Genomic DNA, 22986 nt, shown 5'->3' with positions numbered 1-22986 from the left:
CATTGGTCATCAAAATTGTTTCGTGGTAGAATCACCACAATGCCATATTTTTATGTATAAACTTTACTATTGGTTGAACTAATAATGAACTAATTTCTATTTTCCCTTACATTTTAGGGATTATGTTAATTCTTTCTCAAATTTGTGTCTATGTTTGTGTTTGTACCTGTACCTCAAAAAATACCTTATTAGTTATAGTCAAAGATATGACCTGATGTTGCAATGCCCTTTAAAGGCACTCAACACTATTGGTAATTGTCAAAGACCAGTTTTCTCACTTGGTGTATCCCATCATAAGCATAAAATAGCAAGCCTGTGAAAATTTGGGAACAATCGGTCATCGAAGATGCGAGAAAATGATGAAAGAAAAAACACCCTTGTTGGACGAATTTGTGTGCTTTCAGGTAGGAATAAGATACTTCTAGCTGGAAGTATTTTATTATTTTATTGAAAAATTACCTCTTTTTCAAAAACTACGTTACTTCAGAGGGAGTCGTTTTCCACAATGTTTTATACTATCAACAGCTCTCCAATGCTCGTTACCAAGTCAGTTTTTAAGTTAATATTTGTTTAGAGTAATTACCAAACGTGCACCTTCCCTTTAATGAATACAGTTGTTGATTAAGAAACGGCTCCCTCCATTAGTAATGGAGTTTCTGAGAAAGAGATAATTTCTCACTCAAATAATACAGTACAAAAAAAACATAAGGTATAACTACGGTAAGGTACCCGATTGGCGTTGCAACTTTATTAAGAAACATCGGCAATTTTGCTCTGAATGGTGAATGAGTCAACTGTGTAAAATATATTCACGGCATGCTAACCATTAACTTGTCTGTCCCATGTTAAAAGATAAGGTGTGACTCTTATAACAACTGACAGTAAACATTGAAACTAGGTATTGAGGGATCCTCAACAGAAATGTAAACATGAACTTGTGTTTGTTAACTCCCAAATTACAAACAAACGCAAGTTCAGTGTTAACCAGAATTGTACTCCCTGTGTCATAGTCCAGACCACCGTGTGTTACTTTTGGATAATATTGTAAAGTCTACACTGAAACTATATTTTATAATTCCATCAGACATTGGCGTAATTTAGGCTCTTGAGGGCCTCAGTGAAATATATTTCGTATGTCAAAGAGGCATCAACTTAAAGGGAAAGATAGTAGCTCGTTTTTTTTAAACCGTTTGATTATTGTAATCGTAATTATGATATGCACAATAAAACTAGCCTGTGAACAATACATTTCAAAAGGTGGTCATGTTTTCACGAACAACAATGATTCTTAAAATAAGTTTTGTCTTATTAAAAACTGCTGACTTCTAACCGTGTAAGAATGTATTGCCATTTATTTGAACAGTGATTACCAAACGCGAATCTCTCCTTTAACTCAAAACTCGATTGCTTACTGTTTATTTCTGTGAAGGATTTTGAAATTCCAATAACTTTGTTCTTTGTTTGTTACGTTACTGTGGAAGAACTCCAAATAACCTCGAAAAATCAGTTGCATTTTGTCGTAAAGGCACAGACAGACGGTTTATGTCTTGTTTTAACCCTCGGGTCCCAATGTTTTCTTTCTGACGTTCACAATAATTGTTTACATTTTGTCAAACAAAGTAGAATATTTATAGGGCAAGTTTCTGTTTCACGTCGTGCTCGAGCACTCTGTTTAATAAATTACCAACTAGAATGATAAGCAGATGCTTGTGTATTGTTGACTAGTTTCACTGTTTGCTAAAGTATAAGGAACTGACAAAACAGGTATAGCCATTATACACTTTCGGTAAACAGTATTGTCCAAGGCCCACACTTCGTGTATCACAACTAATGTATAAAATAACAAACCTGTGAAAATTTAGGCTCAATCGGTCATCGGAGTCTGTAGAAAATAACGGGAAAACCCACTCTTGTTTCCGCACGTTTTGCCGTGTCATGACATGTGTGTAAAATAAATCCGTAATTCTCGCTATCGAGAATTTATATTGTTTTAATGTTTTCACAAAAAGTAAAGCATTTCAGGGAACAATGTTTCAAGAGAAGTCTTTCACCATTACCTTCTGTAAACCCTGTAAATTATTTGTAAATCTGTGAACTTTTTTGAACTTTCTGTACCGAAAGTGTATAATGGCTTTAATGTTAAGTGTAATCAGCCGAGTAAAAATGTAATTACAAACTTGTGGAGATTCGGGCCTAATCCGTTTTGTGCGTCAGAAGAAAAAAGTGAGGAAAAAAATTGCATTTTTGCAAAATGTCCCTTTTTTCGGTGAACGACCGGATTTTTTTTTTTTTTTTTTTTTTAATTTCTAGATACAGTTTTCTCGACATTACCTATTGTCAAAGGGAAATATTTCACATGAAAACTTCATAATCAGCAAGGTTTGCGACTTAAAGACAGTGGACACTATTGGTAATTGTCAAAGACCAGTCTTCTCACTTGGTGTATCTCAACATATGCATAAAATAACCAACCTGTAAAAAATTGGGCTCAATCGAAGTTGCGAGATAATAATGAAAGGAAAAACACCCTTGTCACACGAAGTTGTGTGCTTTTAGATGGTTGATTTCGAGACCTCAAATTCTAAACTTGAGGTCTCGAAATCAAATTCGTGGAAAAATACTTCATTCTTGAAAACTATGTCACTTCAGAGGGAGCCGTTTCTCACAATGTTTCTCACAATCAACCTCTCCCCATTACTCGTTACAAAGTAAGGTTTTATGCTAATAATTATTTGAGTAATTACCAATTGTCCACTGCCTTTAAATTAAACAATGATGACCTTAACCCTTAGATCAAATGAATTTCCGAAAGGCCGAAACGAATTTCCCAATCGAAATCAATATAATATTATTTAAGCTGTGAAGTTGGATTCTGGTTGCCCATAATAAGAGTGTTGTCCAACTTGCGTTCAAAATGGCTGCAAAACCAAAGGCGTAATTGCAAGAGTGTTTTCTAAAAACAAGCATCCGTACCCGAGCTTATGGTGTAAAATTTGAGTGAATAAAATTTAAAAAGAAAATTTAATTTCAGAGATAGTTTTAGTTTTAAAAAGTTTCCGTTTAAAAACATGACACAATTGGTAATTTGTCAGACCAGTCTTCTAACTTGATGTGTCTCAACATATGCATAAAATAACAAACCTTGAAATTTGGTTCTCAAAGTTGCGAGAGAATAATGGAAGCAAAAACGCCCGTGTCGCACAAGTTGTGTGCTTTCAGATGCTTGAATTCTTGATTTCGAGACCTCAAAATCTAATTCTGAGGTTTCGAAATCAAACTGAAATATTTTAGTGAGAAAATACTTCTTTCTCAAAATCTACGTTACTTCAGAGGGAGCCTTATCTCACAATGTTTTAAACTATCGACAGTTCTCCATTGCTGTGTAAGTTTTATGCAGTTATTTTGAGTGGTTACAATAGCGTCCAGTACCTCTAAGTTGTTTTCCCGTCGTCGATACCACTGGGTCTTTTTGTTAAATGGATTGTTCCGAGTGAAGATCAAGCCACTGTACCAACAGTTCATTTCCACACCACAACCTATTAATTGTAAAAACCAGTTGTGGTTTCCATCGTACACAAAAAATGGTTTTTGAACTTTGGAATTGTACCGACTTAATCTAAAACCACACTTCACGAACTTTTCACAAGTTGTAGTGTTTACTCTCGGGCGGAAATAATATGTCGATGTATTTTCCATTCAAGTAAAATGCCTCTGCAATGCTTACTGAAAGAAGTCACGGCAACCAGTGAAGTATATCACACTATTCCAATGTAACCACCACGTTTGATGTCAACGATTGGTGTATGAAATGTCAGCTCTACTCACCTTAACTTGTCAATCTCGATCTCTTCCCTCTAGCAGTCTGTGCTCTCGGTAGCTGGTGATCAGAACTATACATTTTCCAGATAGGTCTCCGTGTAGTTTTAGAATGTAATGCAATTATGTAGCTAGTACTGCAGAGTTGAAGTGTTGCGCGCTTGTTGAAGAAACTTCTGCCGTCGATGTCACCTAACTCTTCCTAACTTAGGATTTATCTTTGGACTTGGAACGAGTTTACAAGTTCCGTATCCATAGAAAGTTCTGCGGTCGATTTCACCTAACTCTTCCTAACTTAGGTATTATCTTTGGACTTAGAACGAGTTTACAAGTTCCGTATCCATAGAAAGTTCTGCGGTCGATTTCACCTAACTCTTCCTAACTTAGGATTTATCTTTGGACCTAGAACGAGTTTACAAGTTCCGTATCCATAGAAAGTTCTGCGGTCGATTTCACCTAACTCTTCCTAACTTAGGATTTATCTCTGCGCCTTGAACAAGTCTTATTATTATTATTATTATTATTATTATTATTATTATTATTATTATTATTATTATTATTATTATTATTATTATTATTATTATTATTACTATTATTAGAACGAGTTGGACGAGTTACTCGTCCTTTTCTCGAATCAGATAGGATTTATCCCAGCGTTTCGTGAAATTGGCTGCTTGTTCTGATTCTGGTATACACTTCATAATCTTCACATATCGGGATGTACATATGCGGAAACTGTCACTGATGTCCGAGTTTGTGCTGTCCAGGCCTCTATACTTTGGGGTCAGACGTTTGTGAAAACTGAACAAGTTGGCAGAGATTCTTATATGAGAAATACCGTCACGTGTACTTTTCAGTTACGGTACATGAAGAGAACAGCATTCTCTACGAAATGGAACAACAACATGGTGCTCACTCTATGGGCGATTCAGCACGTGGTACAGACTAGTGTTTGAATAATTCCCTGTGCAGATTGAACTATATCTATCTCAACGTTTCAAGATGGCGAAAGTCTCGAATTTACCGGTTGTATTTTGGGTGATGCTCGCATGGATCGTGGTGACGCCAAGACTCCAGTTTTTCCCTGGAGTTTTAGTGAAGGCGTCGTTGACCAAACCAGACAGGGTATCACTGCGGGATAACGGCTACAGTGGAGTGGTTGTTGCTATACATGAAGATGTACCTGAGAATGAGGAATTGGTGACAGAAATAAAGGTATGTTGATTACTTTAAAAGCACTAGACATTATTGAAATATACATAAAAGACATCAGATAATTGATCTTCAAAAAGAAGAAATTTCATTGCTCGCACATGTTTTGAAAAGCACCACAAATATCAACAGGCAGAAACAAAAATAGCCCAAGATACAACGCATAATGAAGAACAAAAACATAAACACCCAGTCAGACCACGTGTACGCATTAACATAAAAATATAAAGACCAATTTATAAAGTGGTTGTTACTCAAAACAGTTGTTACCATAAAAACGTATTTGGTATAACAAGTAATGAAAAGCTGTTGAGAGAAAAACATTGCGAGTAACGGCTCCCTCTGAAGTAACATGTTTTTTTTTTAGAAAGAGGTAATTTTTTACACGGGTTACTTGTCCTAATTCGAGATAGGATTAATCCTAGCATTTCATGAAACCGGCTGCAAATCGTACCTTTAATTATGTAAATACCACTCTGAAAACTCCCTGGTAAGAATTTACCCGATTCCAGGCTCCAAATATGCCCCAATCCGCGGCTGGTGAGGCTTGGTGTACTGAATAACTACTTCATGTTTTTCTAAATTCGGTTATTTACGGAAGCTTAAAGCCATTGGACCCTTTCGGTTCAGAAAAAGAAAAAAAAAATCACAGATTTACAAATAACTTACAGGGTTTACAGGAGGCAATGGTGAAAGACTTCTCTTGAAATATTATTCCATGAATTGCTTTACTTTTTGAGAAAACAGCAAAACAATATAAATTCTCGTTAACGAGAATTACGGATTTATTTTAAACACATGTCATGACACGGCGAAACGCGCGGAAACAAGGGTGGGTTTTTCCGTTGTTTTCTCCCGACTCTGATGACCGATTGAGCCTAAATTTCCACAGGATTGTTATTTTATATATAAGTTGTGATACACGAAGTGTGGGACTTGGACAACACTGTTTACCGAAAGGGTCCAATGGCTTTAAAGGAACACGTTGCCTTGGATCGGACGAGTTGGTCTATAAAAAGCGTTTGTAACCGTTTTTTTATAAAATGCATATGGTTGGAAAGATGTTTTAAAAGTAGAATACAATGATCCACACAAGTTTGCCTCGAAATTTTATGGGAGTCAACAATTTGACTCCTATAAATGGCCGACCGTGTCTAGTCGACGAGGTAAAAGGAAAGCCATTTCCTTTGTATATGGAGATGATGACACAATTCCTCCAATCGGAAGAAACCCTTCCTGAGGACCATACTGAAGGACTTCTGTACACCCGGCCATTGCTCCGGATGCAAGTTTCAAAGTCATTGAGGAGGCGTGCCATCTCTGGTCCACAGACCATCCAACTCTGGAGAGCAGCTGGGGGACTCTGTCAGGCCAAAAGCTCCGCCGTCATCTTTTACTACTGCATTGTTTTGCTCGTGGGCTTGGTCAACAGCCAGTCTTGAGAAAAGAGGGGTTGGTATTCTTGACTGTGAGTGTGAAGTGTCTCTGTATAGATAAGGGATGCCATTGAGATAGTGTCCCCACCATGTCACAGATGTGACACCTTGCATAGTGAAAGTGGTCAAGTGCAAATAACAGTGCTAAAAGGAACACGTTGCCTTGGATCGGTCGAGTTGGTCTTTGAAAGTCGTTTGTAACCGTTTGTTATAAAATGCATATGATTAGAAAGATATTTTAAAAGTAGAATATAATGATCCACACAAGTATCACTCGAAATTGCGTGGTTTTCCTTTACCTCGTCGACATACACGGTCGGCCATTTATGAGCGTCAAATTTTTGACTCCCATAAATGGCCGACCGTGTTAGTTCGCAAAGTAAAAGGAAAACCACGCAATTTCGAGGCAAATGTGTGCGGATCATTGTATTCTACTGTTAAAACATCTTTCAAACCATATGCATTTTATAACAAACGGTTATAAACGCTTTTCAAAGACCAACTCGACCGATCCAAGGCAACGTGTTCCTTTTAAGCTTTGTCAGTGATTCACTTAGACTTACAGCTGAAAGTCGCCAGTCAGGATGGATCGCACAGATACGAGTAGGTTAAGCTGTATATAGCTGAAGTGAACCAGAACTTGAACGTTGGCTGACTTTCCGGCTGTAATTTGCACATATCTTACAGGCTTCTGGTATCAGGGAAGTACGTCTTTCCGAGATAATTATACCAGGGAAAGACGTCTTTCCAAGATAAGGTATCAGGGAAAGACGTCTTTCCAAGATAAAGTATCAGGGAAAGACGTCTTTCCAAGATAAGGTATCACCGAAAGACGTCTTTCCAAGATAAGATATCAGGGAAAGACGTCTTTCCAAGATAAGGTATCACGGAAAGACGTCTTTCCAAGATAAGATATCATGGAAAGACGTCTTTCCAAGATAAGGTATCAGGGAAATACGTCTTTCCAAGATAAGACATCAGGGAAAGACGTCTTTCCAAGATAAGATATAAAAGAAAGACGTCTTTCCAAGATAAAATATCACGGAAAGACGTCTTATTATTAGGGAAACATGTCTTTCCGAGATAATTATCTCAGAAACTTGGAAACATGGATGGTCACTTTAAGCTTCCGTAGTTTCTTTAACAGAAAACTGTATCTGAAAAAGCAAAAGCTGATTTCGGTTGTTGAAGCCAATAATGCTTTAAATTTTGCATGGTTGTGTAGTAAATTCCTTTAAGAATAAATACATCTTTTTTGGTGCACAAAGAAGACGCACGCTTTTGTTCCCTTTTTTCTTTTGAAAACTGCTGAGGCGTAGCGACAATCAGGGGTAGACAGCAAAAGCTCGTCCACTTCACCGTCAGCTCTGGTCAGAGAAGGTTTTGGATTACGAAGACAGTTTTCTTCACTACTATACTATTAACTTCAGCCAATGTAGCAGGTTTGGACTTGGCTTGGTGGTGTTTGCCACTTACAGGGAAGAACCTGCTCATTGGTTAAAGTTGTAAGTCATAGATATTTACTATAATTATTAATTATTTCGCCTGGGCAGTTGCAGGAATGTTTTCATAATTTTAGGCCTCGGCATTTGCAGGCCAATCTAATTTAAATTGTTGGTAACGCCATAAAATTATCTAACTCTTACCACAAAAGTTGTTCACTATTTCCTACTGACTCACACTTTTGTTATTTCATATGCATGGTTGATTGCACAATAGTGTAAAGACTCTCTGCGACTAACAATCCAGTAACATTTCCCTTTTTCAAATTGTTTTCTCCTCAGACAATCTTCACTGTAGCCTCTGCATACATCTACAACGCTACCAGACGTCGAGCGTTCTTTCGAAATATAACAATCATCGTCCCTGAAACGTGGACACGACGTTCCCATTACAGGGTACCTGACTTTTATGAACATGACGTCATCATTGCGTCACCCAATCGTCACTGGGCACCAGATCCCTACACCAGTCAGTACCAGGGGTGCGGGGAGCAAGGGGTTGGTACCCGGATTGGGGTGGAGTTTGTTATGGACCCTCAAGTCGAGGAATTTTATGGGCCATTGGGTAAGAATGCTGATGTTTTTATCGAGGTCATAGTTGCTTGTAAAACATTTTTCTTATTGATACATATGTGGTTTGCGGTAACACCGTTAGACTTGTGGACAAGTCGTTAAATCGGCCCCACGCGCTGAGATAGTGCTCTCGCGAGATCACTGCTCTCGCGCGAACTGATGGCTCCCCGACTTCGACTCCTCATTAACGACTTGTACAAGCTGACAGCGGTACGTATTCAAGTACGAACGCGGTTTACATTACGGTTGCCGCGGAGACAATCGTGCAGACCACTCCATTTTTATAAGAGGGTAGTGATAGTTTCTAATACTGTAAAGCTTGAACCGGAGGGCACCTGTGAATCTTTTTTATTTTGATTAACTGCTTTATTAGTTGATTAGGGCCTAACTTACAAAGTCATCTTCAAATGCATTACTACATATCTGTTTAATATCCGTGAGTTGCCTTATGCAAATAAATAATGCCCACGGTCAATGGTAATGGTCCAATGCAGTCCTTTAACCCGATGTGTACTGCTCGGACTGTGTATAAATTAAACTTGCTATATAAGTCCCTGGACAGTACGTTATGTCAAATTACCAATCAAAATGTGTTTTAATTATGAAAGCTGGACAAGTTGCAACATAATATAGTTTTGTATTACTACCAGTCCCAAAATTCATTATTTGACTTCCCGAACCCATCCAATACAGGGTGTACTGTTTAATAGCTTATACATGTTGAATATTCATAGAATTATCGACATCGACCAATCAGATGCGTCCGTACGATTTCGGCTGAAGTGCCCATAGGCTGTGCACAAACTGCTGTCAGCTTGTACAAGTTGTTAATGAGGAGTCGAAATCGGGGAGCCATCAGTTCGCGCGAGAGCAGTGATCTTGCGAGAGCACTGTCTCAGCGCGTGGGGCCGATTTAACGACTTGTCCTAGATATTTTGACAACTTGTCTTGTTTTTCTTTCTACTACCGCGAAGTAGGTTTTATGGAATTTGGGAGACTTCTCAAAATATCATAATCTGCAAGTAGATATTTGTACACACAAGATGTTTACTGCAAACCAAATAATTGTGTTTATACCTCACCATACATTAACTCAGATCCCACGTAATGTGTTTCTCATTTTGCCACATTATTATATCCACTCTCTTGCGTAAAATGTTTCCAAATTTAGGAACACATTTTAAAGAGTTTGGAGGTTACTTTGTTCCCATTGTTTTTATCTTCATACTAAACTCATTGAGGCGAGGAAACGGTGTGAAACAACTAGACCGAAGACGATGTATTTGTATGAAATATCATCTTCTTTATTTTTCAGCAAAACTTAAAATTAAACAACTTGTCCTATTTTTGGTAATTTTCGAACTTATATGAAAATCAATTAAATGGGACTATCTAAAAAGATGGGGCTAAATTTTGTATTAAAAAAAAATAGTTATGCACTTTGCTGAGACAACTGTAGTACAGTGCTTCCCGAGGATTAACCATTTGAACGGCACTTACAGAGCGCTGAAAAGAACACCCAAACAATACTTACGTAGAAGAACAAAGAACACTGAACTTGATGGTGTGGTTTCCACCACTTCAGCACTTAGGACATTTCATGTGGTGTACCCCAAGGTACAATGCTGGGACCCATTTTGTTTCTTGTGTAAGTGAATTACTCATCACCTGGATGCTGTGGGTGGTGGAATATGTTGACGATGTTACTTTACGGTGAAGTTATTCAGTATTTTGATTGTATAAATACCCATAGGTCGACTGCTTGTTCATGAGTGGGGACACTATCGCTGGGGTCTCTTTGATGAACATCCCAGTGTGAACACTGAACCAAACACCAACCAAGAGGAGTTTTATTTCTCAAGTATAACAAACACATTTCATGGAATCAGGTAAATTACTTTTTGTGATTTTGCTCGTGAAGGGTGTGTAGACTGGTCCCCTGACTTTGTCCGCAAGATAAAGACAAATATTGGTTTTACAGACCCATTGGATACAATGATTTCATTGGATAAACGTGCAGTGACTGAAGCTTTGCAGCTGCACAAACGTCACCTCGGACAAATTAAAACACAAACACGGAAAGGTTAAGTTCTGTCATCAGCAAGTGGCGAGCATGCACGTGTTTTATGTACGTGTACTTGCATGTACATAGTGTTGTTTTATATGTACGTAGGACTTGCTTGCGAATCTCCATGCGAAATGGTAGGTCAAATTTGATTAAGGACGGGGATTGGCGTAGGCTCAAAGCAGATCTCTTGCGTTGGCCTAAGTTACGATCCTCGAAGTGTGACGTCGGATGTTCAGGCTAGTAACCTGGGGGAAAGACTTTTCAGACTACAGAGGGCGTCTCACTCATTGTACCTCAGAGCTCTGCGGTCTCTATGTTGTTCTTAAACGCTGAGCACAACAGACTCATTAATGGTGAGGGGAACGCCCTCTTTCGAGTCAAAAGATTCCAATTGTTGATGCTTTGTTTATGTAGTTTTCGTTACTTAATTGTTTAATTTCTTGTTTACCATGATGACGTGACACTTACTAATTAATAACTGATTGATTTTTGCAACTTTCTATTTTAGTTGCTCGTCTAGTTTTTCGTCGAAGGCTCTCAAGTTTGACCCCGACACCGGCAAATACTGGGCATGCGCAGGAAACGATACGGTCGGCTACGAGGAAGGGTGTGCGCATGTCACAGTGGATAACAGCGCGATGACCAATTCTACGGGGTCAATTATGTATTCACGCCAATTTTATGATAAGGTCAGATTTGATATTTAACTTTTCTGTGCTAAAATTGAAAAAGGTCCAATGGTGAAGTAATAGATGTAAAGCTTTACGGATTTTTATTTTTTATTTTTTTTAACAATCAGAGATCATTCCTGTTTTGCATTTTGTATTTTGTTCAGTTTGACCAAACCTTTCCCTACATCGTTACGGTACCCGCTGCCAAAACATAGGATTCGAACCGCCTCTAGCTACCGGGCAACCTCGGTAGTCTAGTTTGCAAGACACTGCTCTAGAATTGCAAGGGGTCGTGGGTTCGAATCCCACCCGAGCAACATGCCTGTGATATATTTTCACATGACTCGGGTAATAGTGCTAACATACATCGGTGTATGGGTAAAAAAACCAACATTAATATACAAACCTTTCCTAGTAGTAGTGTGTTTGTGTGGAGTTGTGTTTGTTTCATTGTGTGTTTTTCGGTGTAATTTAGACATAAAAATACATCTAGAACTTGATGAGGCGCTTGCATAAACCAATGAGTGCTCACCATTATTTATCTCAGCAGATTGTTAACTTTTGTGACGCAAACGACTCTTATTCTGAAAATCTACACGACAGGGAATCTCCATCTACGCACAACCGACTGTGTGCAAGTCTAAGTTGCTGGCAAATCATGCAACACCACCGGGACTTTAAAGGTTCGACTTCAATTTATTTGCAAGGTCTTCTATAAAAGAAAATAAATGCGCTAAACACCTTTGGTAATTGTCAAAGACCAGTCTTCTCACTTGGTGTATCTCATAAAATAAAAAATCTTTTAAAAATATTGGCTCAATTGATCATCAAAAATGCAACAAAATAATCAAAAAAGAAAAACACACATGTTATACAAATCTGTGTGCTTTTAGATGCCTAATAAAAGGTTTCAGGCCTGAAGTCTTTAAATATTTAAGCGAGAAATCAATCTTAAAACCGTAGGGAGCCGTTTCTCACAATTTGTTTTATTATCAACAGCTCCCCATTGCTCGTTACCAAGTAAGTTTTTATGCTAACCATTATTTTGAATAATTACCAATAGTGTCTTTAATAACAGTAGCCTAGTTCTTATTCATCAGCCTACAAATTAATCTTTGTTTTGTTTTTGTGTGACTGCATCCATCACAGATGGGTTGAATCCACCCCGTGACGTAGAAACGGCTGAGCTGGTGCCCGATTTCCATATAACCCAGGGACGTGCGAGACGGCTGGTACTCCTCATTGACACGTCACGCTCTATGAGGGTAAGTGGTACAACGGTGTGCGAAATCCCGTTAATACAAAGCTAAATGGCAGTTTTGGAACGCTAGGTGGCAGCAGCCATATTAGGTAATCTTCTATGCCCGCTTTTGATGCCACGGCTTGGACTTGTGGCCATAGTTTCACTGGTTCCCTTCTTCTCTTTACACACGATAGCATGGGTCAGGCTATCGGGACCACAGATAAAAACCATTGTCCAATAGACAACCGATGGTCGAAGAGCCCGGGCTCGAGTCAAAATAGTCGACCTTCAGTTAGCCATGGTGCAAACCCGAATTTGCTCAAGACTGAATCCCCAAAGAAACCCCACATTTTGGCAATAAACTGACAGGACTCGAGCCCAAGCCATAGTTTCGAATGCCTGCCTTTTGTTAGGCGTCATCACAATCAAATGTCTTTGGCTACGGCTACGTCCATTGGCTGCATCGATAACGTTGAAGAAAGGAAACTTTTAAGCTATCAAGCCATAGCCGATATCTGAATCCTTCAAACTGAGATACGGTGTCCCAGAGGAATCTGTCTAAAGGAGATTCGGTCCCACATCTGGGAAATTAACACGGGCTGGAGGAGAAGATTCAACAGAGGGCGCTACCAGAAGAAGTTTGTATACAGTTCGCCATATGGGGGCAGAATCTGCCACAACGGCATCATTCTGTGCAAGCACGGTCAATATTTTGAGAACGATTTCCAGTGGAGGGAGTCTCACTAACATTTTTGCCCTGTGGTTGACATCCTTTGATACACAATCATTGCTTTGTAATTGATTTTCTGTTTAATCAGATTGGAATGACATTGTATGTTACAGTATGACAATCGCTTCGAAAGACTGCTCAGCGCAGCCGCACATTTCATCCAATCAGTAGCCGAGAATGGCAGTCACGTGGGGATCGTCCACTTTAACCAGGCTGCGCATGTCTGCAGCTGGCTCGTTCAGATACAATCCCAAGAGGACAGAGACATCTTGTTATCATCTCTACCGGAAGTTTCCGACATATCAGGCTCTCATTACGGACTAGGGCTTCTGTCTTCACTACAGGCAAGCAAATACCTCAAATCTGTATTTGGAAATAAAATTGTATTTTTAAGTTTCTGTTAAAGGCAGTGGACACTATTGGTAATTACTCAAAATAATTATTAGCAGAAAACCTTACTTTGTAACGAGTAATGGGGAGAGGTTGCTAGTCTAAAACATTGTGAGAAACAGCTCCCTCTGAAGTGGAGTAGTTTTCGAAAGAAGTAATTTTCTACGAATTTGATTTCGAGACCTCAAGTTAAGAATTTGAGGTATCGAAATCAAGCATCTGAAAGCACACAACTTCGTGTGACAAGAGTGATTTTTTTCTTTCATAGTTATCTCGCAACTCCGACGACCAATCGAGCTCAAATTTTCACAGGTTTGTTATTTTATGCATATGTTGAGATACAGCAAGTAAGAAGACTGGTCTTTGACACTTACCAATAGTGTCCACTGGCTTTAAAACCACAAGCAAGAAATACCCACACATGTAGTTAGTACTGAGTGGTTGAAAACTTGAAGATTAAGCACACGATTTTGGGTCACTTTTGTAAAATTTTACAACCATACTGAAGTAAAGCAAGGGACCCTTGCTAAAGCTTTTTGGTGTGAAACGGCCGACAACACGTCAAATGTGCACCAACATTAATTATGTTAAAGCCCTGAGATTGGGTGAATAAGTTGCCCTTACTGTGACCACAAATAGTCGAACAATTTGTGTTCATCTACGGCCGCACAATAGTTTGCATTCGCTGTATTTTGTCTTTCTGCTTTCTGTGTCGGATCTTTCTGTCTCAATCAAAACTTTCGATCGTGGCTGTGCTCCGCGGTCATATGGGTTGATGTGGCTGGCAGCCAAAGGCGCCCTTGCATGCCTACTTCTCGAACACGTTGTAGCCACGTCCGTCGCAATTCAGCTTTCAGCTGCGAGTATGGATGATAAGCCCCTCAAATTATAGATACACAGGTTGTTAAACAAAATCCAATTTGATTAACTTTTATTCCTTTCAAAGGTTTTGTCATTAAATGAGAGCGACTCACCGGCAGGCGGAGTGATATTAATGTTCGCGGATGGATCTGATGCGGGTTCGGTTGTTACCCAGCAAGCCCTCCAACTCATCGTTAGCAACAGCGTGAGAGTTGACACCGTAGCGTGTACGCCAAACCCCAAAACCTTTCCTGCTATTGCAACAAAAACAGGTACTGCCACAATTCTTTACTGTGTTTCAAAAGTTCCTTGGTAAAAACACATGCACTTGAACAATCGGTGTTTATCTGCAAGGTATGTGGAACTACGTTTGAATTATGAGACCTACTCTTTTACAAAGCACCATGTAATGGTTTACACGGTGCTGTGGCGCACTATGCTGCCAATCAGACCATGAACACTGGGCAAACCTCCTCTCTTTTTAACAAGTGCACTAACCTAAGGTTTTTTACGTGCATTACACAACACACGGTGCCAACGCGTTAAAACGGCTTTACGTCCCTTCCGAAGGACAAAGCGTCATGGAAGTGTCTTGCTTTAGGGACACAACCGCTGAATACGTGTCTTTTTATAAGACTCTTGAGTTTCTATCTTCTGTCAAAATCCGTCAGGAGAAATTTACTTTGTCTCAGTCGGTGAAAATGGGGCGATTATAGATTTAAAGATGGAGTTATATTGTTTTCCAGGTGGGCGATCCTATAACATTCAGGCGAGAGAGATGAGTTTACTCCCAGTCTTGTACCACGCCTTCGCAGATGCAATGATCAGAGGGCAGGCAGACAGTGACAGGCACAGACGAACCATGGTAACCTTTCATTCTAAGTTAAAGTGGCAATAAGAAGTCAGGGGTCGATTTTACAAAGAGCTAAGATTGATCTCATCTGTAACTCAATCGTTTTCTTGCTTTGTTTTCCATGTTTCTTCCTTTTGCTCTTGTCTGTGTTTGTCTGTGTTTGATGATTCCTTTTCTTGTTAGTGTTTTTTCCGGGTTTTTTTAAGAACCCAACGGGAAAAAACCTAAAGATGTTGTGTTTTTTGTGGTAATCCTTGGATAATATTTGTGCAGTATTTTTGTCTTGTGTTCTTTTTTGGTTAATCTTATTTCATTGTCTTTTCTACCGTTGTTGTGTATGTATTTGTTGACATTGTGTTATCCGGGGAAAAAAGCATTCAATCAATCAAATCACAATGGTGTTACTGACCATTTTAAATATTGAGGTGAAGGTGAAATCGGCCCAGGACAGTTCAGACCAGTATCAGTGTTAATGAATGCCTCCGCTACTCCCTTTTTACTCATCCTTATAAATATTGTTTACTAAATTTTACGTGAAGGTTCGTTCAACGAGGAACCGTACTAAACAACTTCACCTTTTTACAATGCAGGTGTCCAGTTTTACGAAGACGCTAAATGCAAACATGGAATGGTCTTCTAGTTTTATCTTAGACGAGTCGATCGGGAGGAAAACGGAGATTGTACTGACATGGATAGACCGAAATACTATAGGTGCGGTATTTAAAGACACTGGCCACCTTTGGCAACTGTCAAAGACCAGTGTTCTCACTGGGTGTTCCCAACATAACGCATAAAATAACAAAGCTGTGAAAATTTTGATCGAAGTTACAAGAGACCAATGAACGAAAACAACTCCATTGTTGCACAACCTTATGAACTTTCAGAGGCCTAAAAAGGTTTCAAGCCTCAAGTCTTAAGTTAGATTCAATTATTTGAGTGGGATATTACCTATTTCTCAAAAACTAAGTTACTCCAGAGGGAGTCGTTTCTCACAGTGTTGTACAATCAACAACTCTCAATTGCTAATTAGACCTACCAAGTATTTTGTTTATGCCTACAATTATTTTGAATAATAACAAATAGTGTCCAGGGCCTTTAACTCATTATTTGAGTTGTCTTATTTACTTTATCAGATATTGAAGTGAATTTGACATCACCGAGCGGCGAGACCATCAGCAACAGCACATACCCTGGTTATCAATTCATGACAGAGTTTAAGTTAGTCATTATTAGTGTGCAGAACACCGCTGAAGTAAGTAAGGGGCTTATTTTCAAAATTCAGAGAAAAGTGTTTTGGGGCCATTTTGCAGAAAACTCTTGTTTTGGGTTTCCAAAAAAACTTGTTTAAAGATATTTTTATGTAAAGGCAGTGGACACTCGGCAATTACTAAAAATAATTATTAGCATAAAACCAAACTTGGTAACGAATAATGGGGAGAGGTTGATAGTATAAAACATTCTTGGAAACGGTTCCCTCTGAAGTAACGTAGTTTACGAGAAAGAAGTAGTTTTCCACGCGCGCTCAAATTTTCACAGGTTTGAAATTTTATGCATATGTTGAGATACACCAAGTGAAAAGCATGGCCTTTGACAATTACCAATATTGTCTACTCTCTTGAAAAAAAGAAGCTTCATTCATGAATGCAAGTGACCATCAAAAATCATTTCCAGTCGTCCACATATTTGAATGTTGGTTTTATGTTGCCTTCTAATTGCACTTATTAATAACCTTCTCAATTACCAAATTACCAAAATAGGTTGGTGAATGGGAGCTGCGCATGCGTAATCTAGCACCTGCCAGGGTGTCTATCACGTGTTTAGTGACGTCATACGCAAGATCTGATGACGTAGAACCGGTCATCGTCACACCAATGTTGAGTAGCTACGAGATCGACGCGAGTTCGGGAGAGCAACTTCGCATATACACCGCGATCCGACAGGGCTTACGTCCAGTCATTGGGGCTAGGGTCATGGCTTCCATATACCGGCCAGGGGGGTATCCACAGATTGACCTTCCGTTGTTTGATAACGGGGCAGGTAAAATTAAAATGTAGCAATAAAAACAGCCTGCCGTCGATTTCACCAAACTCATCCTAACTTAGGATTAATCCTAGGACTTAGGACGAGTTAAGTTCCGTATCCTTATACGTTAGGACACAATGTGCCCGTCCTAAGTTAAGACGGGTTACCCGTCCTAACTCGAGATAGGACTCTTAATCCTAGCGTTTCGTGAAATTGGCTGCTGGTCTTATAAAGTGTACGTTTCCATAAATAGGCTCTTCCTCAAGGCCCATGAACACAGGTAAAATCTTTTTAAGACAGGTTTTGAAGTCGTTGTAATTATAGGAACGATTTATGTAGCACCAAAGGGTATACAATGTGTACCAGTGCATCACGCAAGACACGGGACCAATGGCTTTACGTCCCATCCGAAGGACAAAGCAACAATAGTTAATTGCCTTGCTTGAGGACACGTCAAGGGAATCTGTTCCCGGAAGTTCTGTTCCCAAAATGGGAAGTTAACAAGGGCTGCAGGAGGGTGTTTCAAAAGAGGGCGCTATTTAATAGTAGTAGCTTGTAAAAAATTCGCTTCATGGGGTAGGGCGGAAATCTCATTAGTTTAGTAATTATTTGTGCCGACCTTCTTGTATTGCTCTTGGTTCGTCCTCAGAGCAAGTGGCATCATCAACAAGAGTTTACCAATTTTATCTCAAAAGCAAAGAGGTAGGCCCTACCAAAGTTAGGGTTTTTCTTCGGAAGGTGAACGTTCGTCCAGAAGATTCCCCTACACAAAAATCTATTCTCTTGCAGGGGCAGACACAATACAGAACGATGGTGTGTATTCTAGGTACTACGTCAATCAGGCCGATGCTCAAGGATTCAACACTATACAGATTACAGTAATGAGTAATGAAAATACAACTGTGTTGAATAGAACATCGCAACCCAGAGCGGTACCGAACCTCCCACCCAGCAAATATGCGGAATACCCCCAGATAGGTGAGGAGTCTGTAAAGAGCACCATGTTAATGCAAAAATACACCCCATCTGCAACAACTGCTGGAGTGTTGAGATTTACTTCATGGGTGTTGTCATTTATAGATACCGAAAAGATAATCAAAATGTACACCACAAGGTGTTTAAATAACACTTATGACTGCCGAAACAATTGCATTGGTGTTAATTTAACACCATGCGATGTTAGTTTTGATTCTTTTTTATACGTGACAACACCCATTGTGTAGTTTTAACACTCCAATTTTTGCAGTACAGGCACTGTGACACCTTTGGTAATTGCCATACCCCAAGTATTCTCACTTGGTGTCTCCCAACACATGCATAAAATAACAAATTTGTGAATATTTTGCCTCAATCGGTCATCGAAATTGCAAGAGAATAAAAGAAGATAAACCCACCCTCGTAGCACAATTAATTTGTGTGCTTCCAGGATGCATAATTAATTACTTCAGGCCTGAAGTATTTTATCATTGAGTGGGAAATTACCTCTTTCTCAAAATAATTGCCTCAGAGGGATCCAATTCTCACGATGTTTTATACTATCAACAGTTCTCCAGCAATTACCTCGTTCTCAAAAAGTATATTTCCTCAGAGGGAGTCGTTTCTCACATTTTTGTTATACTATCAACAGCTTTCCATTGCTCGTTTCCAAGTAAAGTTTTTTTGCTGACAAGCATTTGAGTGTCCAGTGACTTTAAAGGCAGTGGACACTATAGGTAACTACTCAAAATAATTATTAGCATAAAACCTGACTTTGTAACGAGTAATGGGGAGAGGTTGATAGTATAAAACATTGTGAGAAACGGCTCCCTCTGAAGTGCAATAGTTTTCCAGAAAGAAGTAATTTTCCACGAATTTGATTTCAAGACCTCAGATATAGAATTTCAGGTCTCGAAATCAACCATCTAATCGCACACAACTTCGTGTGACAATGGTGTTTTTTCTTTCATTATTTTCTCGCAACTTCGACGACCAATTGAGCTAAAAATTTCACAGGTTTGTTATTTAATGATTATGTTGAGATACACCAAGTGAAAAGACTGGTCTTTGACAATTACCAACAGTGTCCACTGTCTTTAATACCTTGGCTTCGTTTCAGGTGGCTTCCCTATCTTTCCCCCGAACTCACAGCAGGGATATCCTGTGGGAAATAAAGTGACCAACCTAAGGCGTCTTGCATCAGGATTCACAAGTTACTATGACAACTTCCCTTCTTCACCGAGTAACGTTACGCCGCCGTGTCGTGTCCACGATCTTCACGTGAATGACGTCACGAAGTTAGAAGACGAAGGAACTATTGTCTTATCGTGGACTGCACCTGGGAACGACGCTGATATGGGAAGTGGTATGTTGGTTCTGGTTGTGATTGGTCTTAATTAGCGACGTTCGTTTTTTTATTGATGGATGAGGCCGAGTGGAATAAGAGCATCGATTTCAAGTTCTGGTGGTTCGAATCCCGGACGTAACGCTTGTGTCCCTCAAAATTAAAATCTCATTAAAAAGATGCAAGGGTCCTGTGTCGACATTAAACCATTTTTGTTACATGCTGGGCAAAAGGCTTATTTGAAAACGTCACAAGAATTGGTGCCCGGTGTCATGGAAATCGCTTCCCCGAAGATGCTGTCCCTATTATGGTAATTGACTTTGGCTGGCGAACGAGGATTCAAAAAGAAGGCGCTGTAAATGCGTATTATCCCCTGCCACAATGGCTGAAGTCAAATAATTTACACATTGTGTTGTCTTTTAAACCCAACAGCTTATTTGTACGACATCCGGTTTGCCCAGAATGTCTCGACACTAGTCGACAATTTCGAGGATGCACCATCCATAACAGATCTTGAAATCATCCAAGGAAATCTAACTACTCCACAGCCTGCAATGAGCAAAGAGGTATTCATCATACGTGTTCCGCTGAACCAACTAAAAATGACGTCATGCATGACCTTTGCCCTTAGGGCTGCTGATGGCGGGAATAGATTCGGAGTCATTTCGAATGTGGCCCGTGCGACTTTTCGTACGTTCATACCGCCGTCTGCACCGCCGGAACCGAGCATGTCAATCTCAGTCACGCCAACACAAACTGAGCCTAAAACAGCACCGACGACAGGTGGCGCTATTACCCCCAGTTGTCCAACCAGTACAGGGTCATCAACTCAACCGGGAATAAATCTGGGTAAACCAACAGTCGACACATGCCATATTCCAAAAGGTGAAGAACGGAGTGTTCTTGAGTGGTACGAAATTCTACTCATAGCTGTTTGTGGATCGGGTGTTTTTGTCAGCGTAGGATGCTTCTGTAGGAAAATATATGGAAAAAATCCCTCGGCGAGAGACGTTCACCGCAGATGGGGGGACATTCCGAAGTTGAGAGGAAAAACTTCAGCCAGGCTCAAGCCTTCCGCTCACGTAGTAATAGCTGACATTGAAGACTCGTTTTGATATTAAGGCATTTCGTTCAATTACGTATCAATTGCATAATCAATAACAAACCACATAATGTACAGTTTGTTTTACTACCGTATATGCATTGTAAATTTGCAAGATTTGTAAACGTTGAAAGATTCTGTGTTTTGGTGCAAAGAAACGAAAGAGGTATGCTTACCCTCCCCCGGACGGTTAAAACCCATGCACACCTCTTCAATGTAGCTGTTTCTCGTACTACACATAATACTGGACCTATATATTTTTATTTTTTTTAATATACAGGTTTTTTTTACATCGGGATGCGCTTGTAATTATGAGGCAATTAGGTCTGTTGGGGTGGTCCAATGGTAAATCCCACTCTAAAGACCATGTTACTATCTTGATAATAAATAAAAAAGGTTTTGTGGCTTCAGACCGTATCTATAAATAAATTTCAAGGTTCGTTTACAAATGTACCGGTGAAAATGCCTAGTTTATCCATAGATGCTCCAGGTTGACCGTCTAGTGGTGCACCTAGCATTTATATCGCCCTCTCGTGGCGAGTGGTTAGTGGAGCGATATCGGCTTATATCGATCAAAAGTTTCGTGATTACATCTGGAGCGTCTTGGAACCAAGACTACCACGTAGATTGCGTTCATATTTCGTCTGATTCATTGACATTGCAATAGCGCCCTCTTTTAGAGTAGGGCATTAGGGGGCGGAGTCTACCTACAAAAATACTCTCGGCACATGTACACCCATTTGAAGTTCACTGTGAAATTAATATCTGCACAGGTAAAACAAAAATAGAGTGATGTCGGAAGAGTGCATGCAGCAAAGAAACAATTTAGCCGGTTAAAACGCGGCCCTTGACTTCCAGTCACAAATACTCATCGAATACCCCCAAACATCATGCATTTAGTATCATCCTGTATTGTGCCTTATATTGGGCCCATCTTGGACAGTTTCGTGGATAGTTCGAAAGCAACCGAGATTTTCCCAATTCGATTGAATTTTCTTCTGAAATCTTATTGAATTCAAACTATTGTTCATTACAAGTCAATTTGACCAGGTGACAGTGTAGACAACACAAATTAAGTTTTTGTTCAGACCAGATAAGCATAACTCTAGACCCAGGAACTGGGGCGCTGTACTCTTTTTTCCCCGAAATTTTGACATTCTCGGTCGCCACAGAGAATGTCAAAATTTCGAAAAAAGGAGTACAGCGCCCCAGTTGCTCAGTCTAGCATACACTCAGCCTTGTATGCTTCGTCTTTAAAAGGACAAGGGCATCTCTCATAGCACCTTCTCTTCAAGGGCATCCAGGCAATAACCAAAGGGCATGTGGAGTCAATTGCCCTTGTTGCCTCCGTGAAGTGTCAGGCCTGACAACGTTTTAAAATGGCAAGTTTGCCGCATCAAAGACAATAGTGTGCTCCACTCAAAAATCTCCACTTCACATGAACCACCAAAGAAATAAAACAAGTCGCATAGAAAAAAAAGAAACTTCACCGATGTTCCTTTAATTTAAAGGCAGTGGACACTATTGGTAATTGTCAAAGACTAGCCTTCACAGTGAGTGTATCTCAACATATGCATAAAATAACAAACCTGTGAAAATTTGAGCTCAATCGGTCATCGAACTTGCGAAATAATAATGAAAGAAAAAAACACCCTTGTCACACAAAGTTGTGTTCGTTTAGATGGTTGATTTCAAGACCTCAAGTTCTAAATCTGAGGTCTCGAAATTAAATTCGTGGAAAATGATACATTACTTCTTTCTCGAAAACTATGGCACTTCAGAGGGAGCCGTTTCTTGCGATGTTTTATACCGTCAACCTCTCCCCATTACTTGTCACCAAGTAAGGTTTTATGCTAAAAAATATTTTGAGTAATTACCAGTAGTGTCCACTGCCTTTAAGAAATTGAATCAAGTATCGACCCCTGACCAGTGATCCAAAAACTAGGTCAGGAGTAATCTTCTATCCATCAAAGAGTTTTATACCCACTCTGCCATCGCGTCTGCACTCTACAACTACGACCAAGCCACGAGGGCTCCAGAAATAATAAACGACACATGTGTGTCAGACGGAGGTTGTACACCGACTGGTAAACTCATCGAGTGTTACGCTACCACAGTAGACGGTTGGGTACCAATCGGTTAGGTTAGTTTTCAATGCCCGTATTTGGAAAGGAATGCTTGCCGTTG

General features: G+C 39.7%; 1 protein-coding gene across 1 annotated transcript; it reads left to right on the top strand.

Annotated features, from left to right (window-relative positions):
* Window positions 1–3875: 3875 nt before the first annotated feature.
* On the top strand, window positions 3876–21238 carry LOC117303890 (calcium-activated chloride channel regulator 4-like). Its single transcript, XM_033788331.1, has 16 exons — window positions 3876–4115; window positions 4455–5031; window positions 8249–8531; window positions 10293–10428; window positions 11116–11296; window positions 11829–11961; window positions 12428–12543; window positions 13365–13595; window positions 14588–14774; window positions 15249–15367; window positions 15946–16066; window positions 16489–16607; window positions 17113–17392; window positions 18167–18355; window positions 19473–19718; window positions 20130–21238. The coding sequence occupies exons 2-16, from the start codon at window positions 4819–4821 to the stop codon at window positions 20810–20812; spliced, it is 3237 nt and encodes a 1078-aa protein (XP_033644222.1). The 5' UTR covers window positions 3876–4115; window positions 4455–4818; the 3' UTR covers window positions 20813–21238.
* The last annotated feature ends 1748 nt before the right edge of the window (window positions 21239–22986 follow it).

Source organism: Asterias rubens, chromosome 20 (genome assembly GCF_902459465.1).
Source record: "Asterias rubens chromosome 20, eAstRub1.3, whole genome shotgun sequence".
Taxonomy (NCBI): Eukaryota; Metazoa; Echinodermata; class Asteroidea; order Forcipulatida; family Asteriidae; genus Asterias; species Asterias rubens.
This window is presented reverse-complemented; position numbering and strand designations above follow the sequence as displayed.